General features: G+C 46.1%; 2 protein-coding genes across 2 annotated transcripts in view; one reads left to right on the forward strand and one right to left on the reverse strand.

Annotated features, from left to right (window-relative positions):
- LOC125947593 (uncharacterized) overlaps positions 1-12,943 on the reverse strand; it is a 127,748-nt gene that overhangs the window by 48,737 nt on the left and 66,068 nt on the right. The window lies entirely within an intron of this gene.
- Positions 1-12,943, forward strand: part of LOC119460830 (filamin-A-like) — a 115,532-nt gene that overhangs the window by 30,271 nt on the left and 72,318 nt on the right. The window contains 2 exon segments of the mRNA XM_037721927.2: positions 7,050-7,270; positions 9,142-9,342. Coding sequence (XP_037577855.1) covers positions 7,050-7,270; positions 9,142-9,342 — 422 coding nt within the window.

The raw sequence follows: 12,943 nt of genomic DNA on the forward strand, positions 1-12,943 counted from the left end.
GCATGTGTTATGGCCTGCGCAGTCTCAGTCGCCCGGTCTTCCACGGCGGCACCCACATACACAAACAGCGCACGGACGAACGTATGATGGCTCGCACTGTCTCGCAAGCTTCATACGAAACGCAACCCGGTGCCAAGCTAAGGAACGAGAATGATACACAGGAAAAGACGAAAAGGTATTTAAAAGAAGAAGAAGAGAAAGGATACAAAGAAAAAGAAAGTAAGAAGGAAAGAAGCAAGGAAAAGAACAACGAAAGGAAGAAAACAATGAAAAAAGCAAAGGCGCCAACAAAAGAATATAAAAGACGTAGCCGACGAAAAAAGAAACTAAAGAGGAAATGTGAGAAACATTAAGTAAGAAAAGATTAAGTACAAGAAGGGAGGAAAGAAGAACCGACGGCAAGGGCCGCTACCACTGTGGCTTCAACGGTATTACAACGGCGGAGTCGCGCTTTCTTCGTGGTTCGGCCAGCCCGCAAGTCAGTACGGGAGCCAGTCGGTCGGGCACAGCCGCTGACAGCTGGCAGCTTTCCACAATTCGGGCCGACGCGTCCCTCGCGACGCGGCCTCGCCCTTATAACGCATGCACGTCAGGCGTACACACAAGCGCCATGGCTGCTGCTTCACGGTTCGCCAGCTGCACACGCAGGCAGGAAACAATTAACTTGCTAATCAGTTTGCCGAGAGTGAGGAGTCAGTTCTTGCGATGCAGGAACCAACTTCACACTCTCCTTTATGCTCCGATGCCCGTTCTTTGCATCTCTAGGAGATTACGAGCATTTGACACCTGCTCGTACACCTGTATACGTGGGCTTCGATGCACAAATATTCGTTCCGCTGGAAAGCTTTTAACGGATGAGAATCTGAAAGAAGAGGCCACGCCTTCTGCCTTGCGGTTTTGCGCCGAGGAAGTTGTGAGCGTTTTTGACATCTCCTTAAGTGCGCGTTGCGGTGAATCGGGCCGAATATTGAATCCGCGGATGTGTTCAGACTTTAGACGGTAACTCTAGACTTCGTGTGAGGGAACTGAGAGGACACGCCCATTTGCAGATAAGGGACGTTTGCCTTACAGTAGGTTTGTGCACACGTCATATGTACTCGTCATACGGCTCGCTGACCACGACGACGCGTGGGTTTTCGAACGGGTTTTGTACACCACGACACCATGTCAACGTAAACAGGTGGCGGGAAAGACGTGATTCATCTCGCGACTCGTGTTTATTTTTGATAGACTATTGCCCAATGCCCCCCGGCTGCAGGTGGTCTCTATAACTAGCGTGAAACGAATGAAACGGCGTTGAATTTGTCGGTTCGTATACAATGAATTATCCACATTTGACTCACCATTAGAACTAACGAACTATAGTAACATTAGCTTATTTGGAGAAGGGGAAAGAAATCGCGCCTTGAATTCCTCCACCATCTAATTAACGAAAAGCTTGCCTTCGACCCATCGCCTTACGTGACCGACCCCTTGTAGTCAGGCATACTCGACACCACTGTCAGCATACCCTACTTGCATAATCTGGCAAAACTGACACCTTCAAATACTCTTTTTTTTTTCTTCCACGCACCATTAGTGAATGGAATTGTCTAGACTACGAATTATGTAGCATGTCACTGGGACTTGTTGTATTTCTAACATGTTACTACTTGCTTTTTGTTAATGTGTTTTTGTATTTTTACGTTTCAATGTTTGTACCTCGAGTCTGCAGTATGTAATAAGCAAAATAAATAAATAATGCAAGAGTGCTTGCGGGGCCTCGTCTATAACTTAAGATAAGTAACGCCTTCAGATTCAAATCTATTTGATGCACTTCATTAGTGCGTCGTCTGTACTTAGCCAACCAATAACCCAGAGTATCTGATAGAGATGAAGACTTCAAGTGATCAACAGGGGTCGGACTAGGGATGTCTCAGGCTGGAGCCAAAGTTTCAACCAGAGGACTTGTGTTGACTTGCCCTGACAGATAAAAGTCCCCTTGTCGAAACGCTAGCTCCAGCGATCTCTCTTGTATGGCCACTGTTGATCGTTCGCAGTTAGGTTGATGATCCCAGCTGCCTTGAAAGACGTGCGTACATTTGATGGTCTTGAACTAAAGCGAACTTGCTGTTTGCCTGTTTTCTTGCGAAAGTTGCGACATGCTTCGTGTGGTCTCCGCAGGAGTCAGTTAATGTCAAAGACAAACAGAGGCAAGCGTGACTTTAAGAGTTATAAGTGAGCGCTGGTCCTGTTCTTCTAGTGCTGCGCATCTTGTCTGGTTGACGATGAATCTTTCGTCCATGGTGAACCAACTTGCTTGTACTGCTTTGCGCCAACTGCTTAGTGTCCCAAATGTTTTATTTAGGTGGACAGGTTTCGCCACAAGGGTGCGAGTTCTCTGTTAACGCAAATTCGCTCTAGAGTCTGCCGACCAGACTTTTGCTTCATGCGAATGATCGCAAGAGTCCGTCACTGCCCTGGACAAACAGAGTTGCAGTGGTTAGGAATAGCTCGGGCATTGACCTAAAGCTAACAAGTTATGGTGTTCGCAGCAGGAGTTGCCCCCGTCCGTTAGCAAACACAATTTATTTTCTTCTTTTAGTTGGCGTGTGTTTGTGAAAGCTTTCCGGTTGACTGAAACCCGGAGCTCTGGTGTCCTGTTTTCATGCACGTCTCCTAGTTGTTCTATGCTAGAACGCTTTGAGGGTGTCACATAGCGACATTTCGAAGGTTCATAACTTCCTGCAGATATGATACGAAAGGCCACTGCTTAAGAATAAAAAAGGGTTGCAGGACCTTTTCTTTTTCTGTGAGTATCCGTTGAACAGGAAGCTGAATTTCGGCGCAATAAAAAAAAAGTTCGCCACCTTCTAATGAAACAAACATACACGTCAACATTCAAAATAAAGTGGCAAAGCTACGCCATTCTCCCTGTGTACAGTCCGACTCTATCCCGAATAAAGAATGAGTCCGATAAAAATTTTTTTTCTCTCAAAAAACAAAATTCCCGTTTGCTTGGCAGGGTCGCCCAAACGACAGCAGCCGCAATCGATTTTGGTCAGTACGGCAATCAAGCTTTAACCGGTTGACTATGGCAAGTAACAACAGCTAGAAACCGCTACAGATTTTTTTCGTGGCGCGCGATATTGCGCGCCTTCAGTTCGTAGCCAAGCCTACACCTTGTTTTATTCTTGCACCTTTATTTTTTAAAAAAAGAAATGGCTGGTGCGTAGGTGTGTGTTTGCTCCCTCTGAATATTTATATCCCGGCTATAGATTTATCTACTCCCAGTCTCACCGTCACAGCCTTTTCTCTTTTGTAAATATGTCCGCTTCTAGGCTTTAAAAAGTAAACGGAGCAAGCGAAGCCTGTCCGCGAAGTATAGGTGTCAATAATGTCGCGGCAGTGACACGCACGCCCACGTTGCAGGCCCCACCAATTTCCACACCCGTCGCTTACAGCGCGACGCGACAGACGCGACGGTTGCCGCTCGATGCGTCGTCGCTGCGGTGTCGTCAGAACACGACGGCAGGACTTCCTTTCCCCGCATCCGCTGCAACCTACGCGGAGACATCGGCAGCGTCGCGCAATACGTGACGTTCCACAACGTTTCCCTACATGGACCTTATTTCCGCAGTGCCAATGCAAACTCGTCTGGCGCGAATCATTTCTGCGCGTTTCCTAACTGACACTTTGGCGCTTAGAATTCCTACCAGAGATGCCTGGTCGTGAGGCTTCACCGCGTTGCTTCGGTGTGAGGAACAGAAGCGCAACTACTGTGAGTGTCGATCAGCTGCGTAATATTGTCATTGTAAACCCGGCGGACGTAGAGGCTCAGTAACTATGGCGTTCCGTTGCTACGCCCGAGGTTAAGGGTTCGAATGCCGCATTGCAACAGAAGTGCAATGTAAATACACTCGCGTACACTGCTTTAGACGCACGTTAAAGCAGACAATTGAAGGTGGTTAAAAACAATCTTGAGGCCCCCGTCAAGGCGTTTCTCAAAGCCTTTGTGTTCATTTGGGAACTTCAAGCTCATAATTGAAATTAATCTTATGATATTCTGAATTTATATAAATAAATCATTGTATTTGTGCAGTCGCTGTTTACTCAGACGCATTCAGTTTACTTCGACCCTAACGGTAAAAACTTGTCTGACGTGTGTTCCCGGCCTTTCCTTGTTCATATATGATAATGGGATTCTGGCTAGAGAATACGGCACCGAGCGACACCCTGTTCGATGAAACAGAAGCGATATACTCTCACATTCTCTTATACACATTTACACACACTCCGATGCCCGTTCTTTGCATCTCTAGATTCCAATCCCCCAGAGTGGGTATGTGCCACTACCACCAAGGCTCTACACATACTTACTGTAGAAAAACTAGGTTTGGTTAAAGTGAATGCACGCGCAACGACATTACAATAAAATTGTCAAAACAACATAACGCTCATGCTATATATATGAACAGTGCGAACAAAAACATTGTTGCAAAGGCCACCACACTACCACTCATGTCACACGCAAAGCAACACCTTTAATGAAAAATGCTGGTAGTTGCAAAGCACCAGCTTGAACTCTTAAGTGCTAACTGTTCGAGTTTCTATGGTCTTCTTCTGCTACAAAATTTTGGTCGAGTCTGGTATTCTGTGATGTGCTCGCGCAAAGCACATGTTCGGTCGTACGACAAATAAAATGACAAAGCAGTGCCGTATCGTAACGAAAAACTCAGCGGGACAATAACAAAGAAAAAGCTAGTCTTTCATTTATGCCCGGGTTATTAAAAAAAGAAAGAAGAAAACTCACTATACTTGAACAAACGGACTTCGACATCACCATTCTTGACTCCAACCGTAACTTTATCGCGCGCGCTCTGTTGACACGAGTCATTTGCCTTGTTTGAGACGAGAAGTTTAAAAATAACGTCGAGGGAGGCAGATGGCAGGGAGGGAGAGGGGATAGGAGTAATGGAACAACGAAGGGTCAAGAATCTCGAGACTGCCGCGTCGGCTCGGCGATAGCTCATTCGCGACTAACACATTTCTCTCCCTGTCCGAGACAGCATTAAGAAATTTAAACGAAAAATCCGAACAAACAGAAAGAGTGTAGGAAAGAAGTGGGAAACGAAGATTCCTCGGAGTGCTGCCGCCTGACGGCTCTGCAGATTCCACCCAAGACCAGGCGAGGCTGGCGGCGTACAGCCGCTTCCGCGCACGTCCCTCGCCCCTGCGCCAGCCGGCGCGCGTGTCCGAATTTAGCATCTTCACGAACAGACGGCAGCAGAGGCAACGCCAAGCGAATAGAGGCGGCATCCGCAGGACGCACACGAACTATGCGTGGGCCGAGAAAGACGAGGGAAAGAGAGAGAGAGAGAGCAAAAACCATCCGCACCGTCGTCTATAGCGCCTCACTTTAATTTTCTTTTTCTTTTCGCTGTGACTCTCTGTCCCTATCTCTCTTTCACTTAACGTTGCTTATTACTTTTTCAACCCCCCCCCCCTCCCTCCCTCCATCCCTCCCTTCTTGTCCCTCTTTCTCTCTCGCCTATGGCATCGTTTACAGCGACAACTGCAGTAAGCTGAAGTGCCGTAATAGCATGAATTTAGAACGGCCCCTCAGAAAAATAATTATAGAAAACCTCTGTGCAATAATTATAGTAAAGCAATTATAAATCTAGTCACTCACCAACACAACGACGAAATTCAGGTTTCGGTTATCTTACGGGAACCTTGTTTACAAAGCAGATAAATAAATGGCCCCCGCTGAAACAGCCTATGTGCTCTTGAATACGTGACGAAGTGACATCGCATAGACGAGATGAAGATTGCAACCCATTTTGTTAAGGGTGTTGTCAGTAGTTTGAATGAAGAGTGATTCTAGACGAAGCCGTGAGGACACATTGCGGTTTGCCGCCAACATGCTTGCGCCGTCCCAATCAGTAGTGTGTCTAAATGCCTGCACGTACTCCTCTAAGGCGTTTGTCGAGTTCTTTTCCTTCTTTACATCCTTCTGGTTCTACTTCAAACGTCTGTTTGAAACATTTAGTGGATACGTTTGAAATTCTCTTGTGCTTCGATTGACCTTTTCGATACTTTTAGTAAACTTTCTGTTGAAATGCAACAGAATAATGATCCACGAATATTGCAAGGAAGTCTGTAGATTGGCTGTAAATGTCTTGTAGACTGTTTTGCTTTCTCATATAGACTTATTCTTCCGACCGTCACAAAATACAGACTTTCTGCGGGTATTTCGTAGACACTTTGAAGCCTTGCGATTGTCTGTCGCCTCTTTCACAGTGTGAAATGTGTCGGACAAAGTGTTTGCTTTTTGCCACACCCCATGAGACTGCTGTATGTGTATGCACTGTCCGTCTCACATAAAGAAAGGAAATATGCTTCGAGCGTAGCTATATCAAAAAATTTAGCAATCCCATTTGCTTTGTATTTGTTGTTTTGTGGATTACGAAGGAATTAATTTTTGTCAGTCTATAAACAGCAGTGGACAAAATGTGCCCCAGGCTGTCCTTAGACATTCTACACATGGAATGACACGTCGAGATTTTGTATAGGCGCTCTTAGTTTTTGTGCAGTTTGTTTGTGCTTTGCTCGCTCTTTCCACACGTCTATTTTCTAACTTACCTCTTTTTTTTATGTGCAACTTTTTTCTTATTCGTTCTGCGTGATACGAGTTGAGAGGCCGAGTTTGGAATTTTCACTGTCTTCAAATATCCGTGCTTTCCTTTCCGGATTTGTCCTCTGCATTTGAAAGGGTGCAAATTGGACCATTGGCGAGCGTCAAACGACCTGATGCTTGCACGGGGTGTTGCTAAGCCTCATTTCCCCCTTAATATCAACTAGAATATCAGCTACCCGCGTTTACTCCTTAACCGATACAGCTATTTCTCTATCTCTTAACGCTACGCCTATCGTTTTTCGTTTCATCTTCGGTTATATGGTTATATGGATCTGCTTTTGTCTAGAGGCCATGGGTTAGCGGTGTGCCCGCCAAAAGGGGCTCGAAGGTGCACTGACTGACCGTCAACATTAAATGCTTGTCATTGCAGACAGTTCGGACATCGTGGACTGCAAACTTAAGCTGATCCTGGGCCTGATATGGACGCTCATTCTGCACTACTCCATCTCGCTGCCCATGTGGGAGGGCGACGACGACTCCGCCTTCGACAAGAGCGGCCCGTCACCCAAGCAGCGCCTGCTCCGGTGGATCCAGAGCAAGCTGCCGGACAAGCCCATCAACAACTTCACCTCCGACTGGAACGACGGACAGGTCCGTGACGTCATGTGTATCGGTCAGAGGGTACCGCGCATTCGCGCGTGACATACGAGCTTTCCAAGGACTTAGCCTAAAGAGGAACGTCTCTTTAGGCTAGCCGAAGTTTTTTTGACAGGTATTCATGTTGCTAATGAAGAGACAAGTCCTCATCCTATATCTACTCGGGGCGTACGTTTTAGACACTTGCGGCGCTAAGGGACATGAATGTTCATCAACGGTGTTCAGACATAGTTCGCGTATAGCGAGAAATGGTGGCGCGCCTCGTTCCATTGATGCCTGGTGCGTTCTTATTGCAGTATTGTTGGGATGTTTATAGTTATAAACAACCCCAAATATCATTACGATACGTAAAGGAGTATCATCAAAATATGGGCACAATCAGAAAACTAAAGTAAACTTTAACTCAGATGTCTTATGTGAAAATGTGGCATTCGTGTGTCTTTAACGCCAGTTGAGAAACTTGCGGTAATCTTCCAGCGCTCTTCCTGGTGTTTCTATGGCCCCCAGGAGGTTAAGAGGACAAATTGCTTTTGAGCAGAAGCACATTTTACACGTTAGGTATCATACCCAAGTCATATACAAAGCAGCAGGCGAAAATTCAACAAGTACAGGTTACGAGTACACATCAGTTTGTCATTTTGCATTATGTGATACAAATGTTTTTCTTCATTTCACCTTATGTACAAGCCTGTGTTAACTTAGTTGTGTGAATGTTGACAATGTACCATGACTTGTGACACAGTTTGTTTGTTTTCTCTCTCTCTCTTGTTTCTTCTGCTGTGGAAGATGATGTTTTCTCGACATGATTAGAGGGGCAATATTGTGTCATGTTCATTGACCTGCGTGCCGTACTGTAATAGCAGCAAATGCATTTTGACAGGCTATGTAGCCTTTAGCCTCTGCTCCCGTTCCTGTAAGCAGTCAGGGCAAATAAACTTCAAACTTCAGACTTAATGACATGGGTAATGCTGGCGACGAAAAAGACGATGCGCGTTTAGGCCGTGATCTAGGCTAATACTTCTTACGGAACCAAGCATCGTATCCCATTCTCTGTGTTGGATTCGTTTGACGAGTAGTCATAAGAATTAGTTTATGAACGACAATAGTGCATGCTTATCAACGAATATCGAGTTTTGTATGCCAAATTGTCCGTTGTTTACGGTATTTCGAGTTCAACATTCAACATAAATGTTAATCCTATATGACTTCTTAAGGGTTAAATCGAACGTTCCCTGTCACGTTGCTCACAGATGCACACAATGTGTCAATACAAAGTGGAACACCGGATTTTCGTTTAAAGAGGGTAACTTTCTTGTTCCCTGCGCTAAAATGAGGTTCCATGACAGGAATCGTCGGCACGAAAATTGTACAAAAAAAAAAAAAAAAACAGCCGCGAGAGGTTAGTGAGGTTATGGCTTACACATTTGAAAGAATCGCTGTCAGAACGCAAGTGAGTGAGTGATTAAACAATTTTGTTTCGACACTAATTGAACGAAGATAACTTTTAATTACTACGAAAACAAAAGAGAGATAGAAAGAAAAGGCAGGGAGGTTAACCAGATGGCTGCTTAGGGTATAAATGAATTCACAAGGAAGACTGCTCCTCCCAAAGCCGAAGGCGCCTCAACTAAGTTTTCAATTTCATATTAGCGCAGACCATAATACAGGTATACAAGCTCATACTTTATGTGCACTAGTCTGCCGTCGCCGCACTGTATTTTGTAAAAGACACGAAGTGCTTGTGTTGCTCTAAAAAAATTGCAGCTGGTCCTGAACTAGTCTTATTCTAGATTCAGGAGTGTTGTTGTGATTGAACACAAATTCAAACACCCGCTAAGGTGTCATTCATGCCCATCGATTTGCAGGCCGTGGGTGCCCTCGTGGACGCTCTCGCGCCGGGCCTGTGTCCGGACTGGGCCACCTGGGACCCCAAGAACGCCCAGCGCAACGCCAAGGAAGCCATGGACCTGGCATCCGAATGGCTGGGCGTGCCCCAGCTCGTCACGCCTGAGGAAATGGTCAACCCCAAGGTGGACGAGCTGTCCATGATGACCTACCTATCGCAGGTACGCGTCTCCCTGTTCCACCTTCCCGTTCGTCCGCTAGAAACGTGATCGACAGCGACATCTTGCGCGCTGGAAGACAAGTTCTGGCATAACTTGTCCCTCGCATAACGTAATAAGAGCTTACACAATGAACTGTGTAAGGGTTAACAAGTAAGGAAATTGATTCTGGCCGCACTGTAAATGTCTATCCAGAGCATCTGACAACTGAATGGCTACCAGCAGAGGGAGAATGGATATGGGGCTACAGGACAGGAAGATAAGTTAACTGAAAGGATGTAGGAGATGAAAAATTACTGTTTACATTCCATATACAAGGTTCGCGACTACAGGTTAGATTGTTCATCATAGTTCCAGTGTTGAAATGCGTGCGGTGCACCGCTGCAGCGAAGGATGTTCTTTCGCGACGCGCTCGAAGTTTCAGCGGTAAACGCTCGATAACTACGGGACACGAATGTAACGGCTGTGGAAAGTGTTCCATGCCGACGGTTTTTCGTTCATCATTTCCAGACAAGAGAATCGGAACACGTGCCTCCATCGTGATATATCGAAGTCAATGTTTCACATTACAGTCGCTGATCTACACGTGTCTCGGTAGGGTTTGGAGACTCAGGCTCAAACCCGTTCCAACGTTTTGACAACCGCAACGGTTTTCAGTCGACTGAACGAAGACAGTCCACTATACAAGCGTATATCCCCTTGTAGAAATGTTTGCACAGTGCGAAGGCAAGTTACCCACTTCTCTAAGCGTTGGCTCTATACTGATTTTCTATCGTCGGCCCTCACTCGCACTTTCAAATCTCTGCTCTCTCGCTTTGTGCTCGGTATATGCTATGGATCATCAGTTGCTACTCCAAACGTTCGAAAAAAAATGTAGGAAATGCTAATTGCTCCAACACATGTGTCTGGAATGGTTAATCCTTAAAGCATAACACAAACTATGGCGCAACACATGCCAAGAATTTTAGGACCCCAAAAACCAGTAATTTATTTATAATCTGGCTTTTCTAGTTGCAATGACTCCAGTAACTCAAAAACTTGTCTTGTATTATAATGAAGGAAGCGACCAGTTGTTCCTGGTGTTCTGTTTATTATTTCATATCAAATTTTCAAGATGTAAAATTTGATTAAAATATTTCGTTGTGTCGGGCATCGTGTCACACGCTTTTTCGTTGCATATACGCTGTAACGTTTAGTTAAACACGTGTTCCTACTTTGCTTTCCGGTAAAAGATTTGCCTTTCGTCAGCAAAAGCCTGTAGGGGCAATTTTTCTCAGCGTTACATTAATTTCACAATGAAAACAGTTCAGTACCGAGCACTCGGCGTAGTACTGTCCCTCTAAAGAAAGCAGAGCGGTGCCAGCACAAATTTATCTCCCCAGAGGCAAAAGTTAGGTAACACATTCCGCGTAAGATTATCGTCGAAAGCTGTGTGATATCGTAACCTAGCTGGTCGCTAGCTGTACTGCGCTCCGCGAAACTCCGCGTACAAGTCTGGACCCACCTCGAATCTTCTGTACATTCTCTTTTCCTGTATCAAGAAAATTCAAGACACAGATGCATGGTCTTGCGGAAATACAAAGACGCTTTTCCTGTGTCTTGACTTGCTACACATTCCGTTTTATGCCGACAGTACGGTGCCATCCTGTGGACTACCATTTCGGATATTCCGTGTGGTGTTCTGAAGATGCAAAAGGCAACGCAGGCATTGCTGACATTGCTCGAGTGAACTGACATAAGTGATCGTGAAGAAGTACTCACAAAATGAGTATAGCAAGAGCAGATGACAGTGTGGCTGACCTCAACAAGTGGACGAAAAGAAAAACAAGAGAGGCTCGTGCAGCGGATGGAAAAGGGCTCGCGCAGAGGAATCGTTCGAACTCCGGCACAACTAGGGTCACAGAGCCTACGGAACCCGCATCTACGTGTGAGGTTCACTTTACCTGGCGCCCGTCTTCGGGACAGAGAACGCCTTGGGTCGTAGCCCGGCACGAGACCTCGGTGCGGCCTGCTGCCGTCTCGGAACCTGCATCTAGGAGCGAGGTTCAGGAGACCGGACGTCCGTCATCGAGACGAAGAGCATCTTGGGCCATCGCTTTGCACGAGATATAACCAGACAGGCAACATCAAGCTCGCATCTGCTACCAGTACCAGTTATAAACCCCCTGGACATCAGCCCAGTCGACTTGGTAACAAGATAAAGGGATGAAGGCAGTTTACGGAAATGATTCGAAGCAGTTGACAGAGATGAAGACTTGGTTCGCCGACATCCAATTCTTTGTAAAGAAGGGAATTCTTTATCGAAGATACACACTGTGGTCGAATAAACAAATGGGACAGCTTGTCGTGTCCAGAAACCTCCGTCATTTTGTGATGAAAATGGGTCACAAAGGAATTCCCGCAGGACACCAAGGAAATAAAGCGAACCACAGACCAGTGTGCTCGAAGAGTTCTGCTGGCCTGGAGTCCAATCAACATCACACGATTTGTTAAATCGTGCGATACATGCCAGAGGACTTCTCCCAAACATTTAGTTGGTCGAGTACCACTGGGAAACACTCCCGTCATTGATACTTCGTTTAAGAGAGTTGCCATTGACATTGTGGGACTATATCTCCCATGTCCGGGAAAGGAATAAGTACGTTCTGACAATGGTCGATGTGGCAACGCGGTATCCTGATGCTGTGGCACTGCCTAGTATTGAAACAGAACAACATCGCTGAGGCGCTTCTGGAGATGTTCTCTCGTGTAGGAGTCCCACATGAGATAATCAGTGACAGAGGCACATCATTCTCGTCACGCCTAATGAATGAGTTAAGCCGGCTTCTCTCTTTTACGCAGTTGCCAATAACGCCATGTCATCCCATGGCAAATGGCATTGTGGAGAGGTTCAACGGCACACTTAAATAAATTATAAGACGAGTGTGTCAAGAGAGCCCGAAAAGATGGGAGCGGTACTTGGCACCATTGCTTTTCGCTTATCGGGAAGTTCCTCAGTCAAGCTTGGGCTTTGCACCCTTTGACTTGCTGTATGGTCGTTATGTCAGAGGGCCCATGGCGATGTTGAAAGAATTATGGGCTGGTGATCATCTTGATGATGCCGCAAACAACTTCATACGGATATGTAGTTGAGCTGCGGAAGCGTCTTGAAGACACTTGCCGTTTAGCCAAGGAGGAGCTTCAGAAAGCAAAACTTGTGCAGAAGCACTACGACCGGAAGACCAAACCATGTCGTTTATCTGTTGGAGACAAAGTTCTGCTACTGCTCCCTTCGGACACCAACAAATTGGTTCTTAGGTGGAAAGGGACCTTTCACTGTACTTGAGAGGAGGAATGACATCGATTACGTTATTGACCTCGGGACACCAACGATGCTATTCATATAAATCTACTCAAAAAGTATGAGGAACAGCCACCTATATCACCGCCATTGCAGGAAGCGTCAGCTGCTTGTCAGACTGATGACGCAAAATGACGATCTGCCATGCGTACCGTTTCAAAGAGAAGAGCCGGCGGCCGACGTGAGTATATCGGAATCGCTCTCTCCTGACCAGCGCGTGCAAGTCACCAGTCTACTGAGCATATACGAGGACGTATTCACCGG

This window comes from Dermacentor silvarum, chromosome 8 (assembly GCF_013339745.2).
Source record: "Dermacentor silvarum isolate Dsil-2018 chromosome 8, BIME_Dsil_1.4, whole genome shotgun sequence".
Classification (NCBI taxonomy): domain Eukaryota; kingdom Metazoa; phylum Arthropoda; class Arachnida; order Ixodida; family Ixodidae; genus Dermacentor; species Dermacentor silvarum.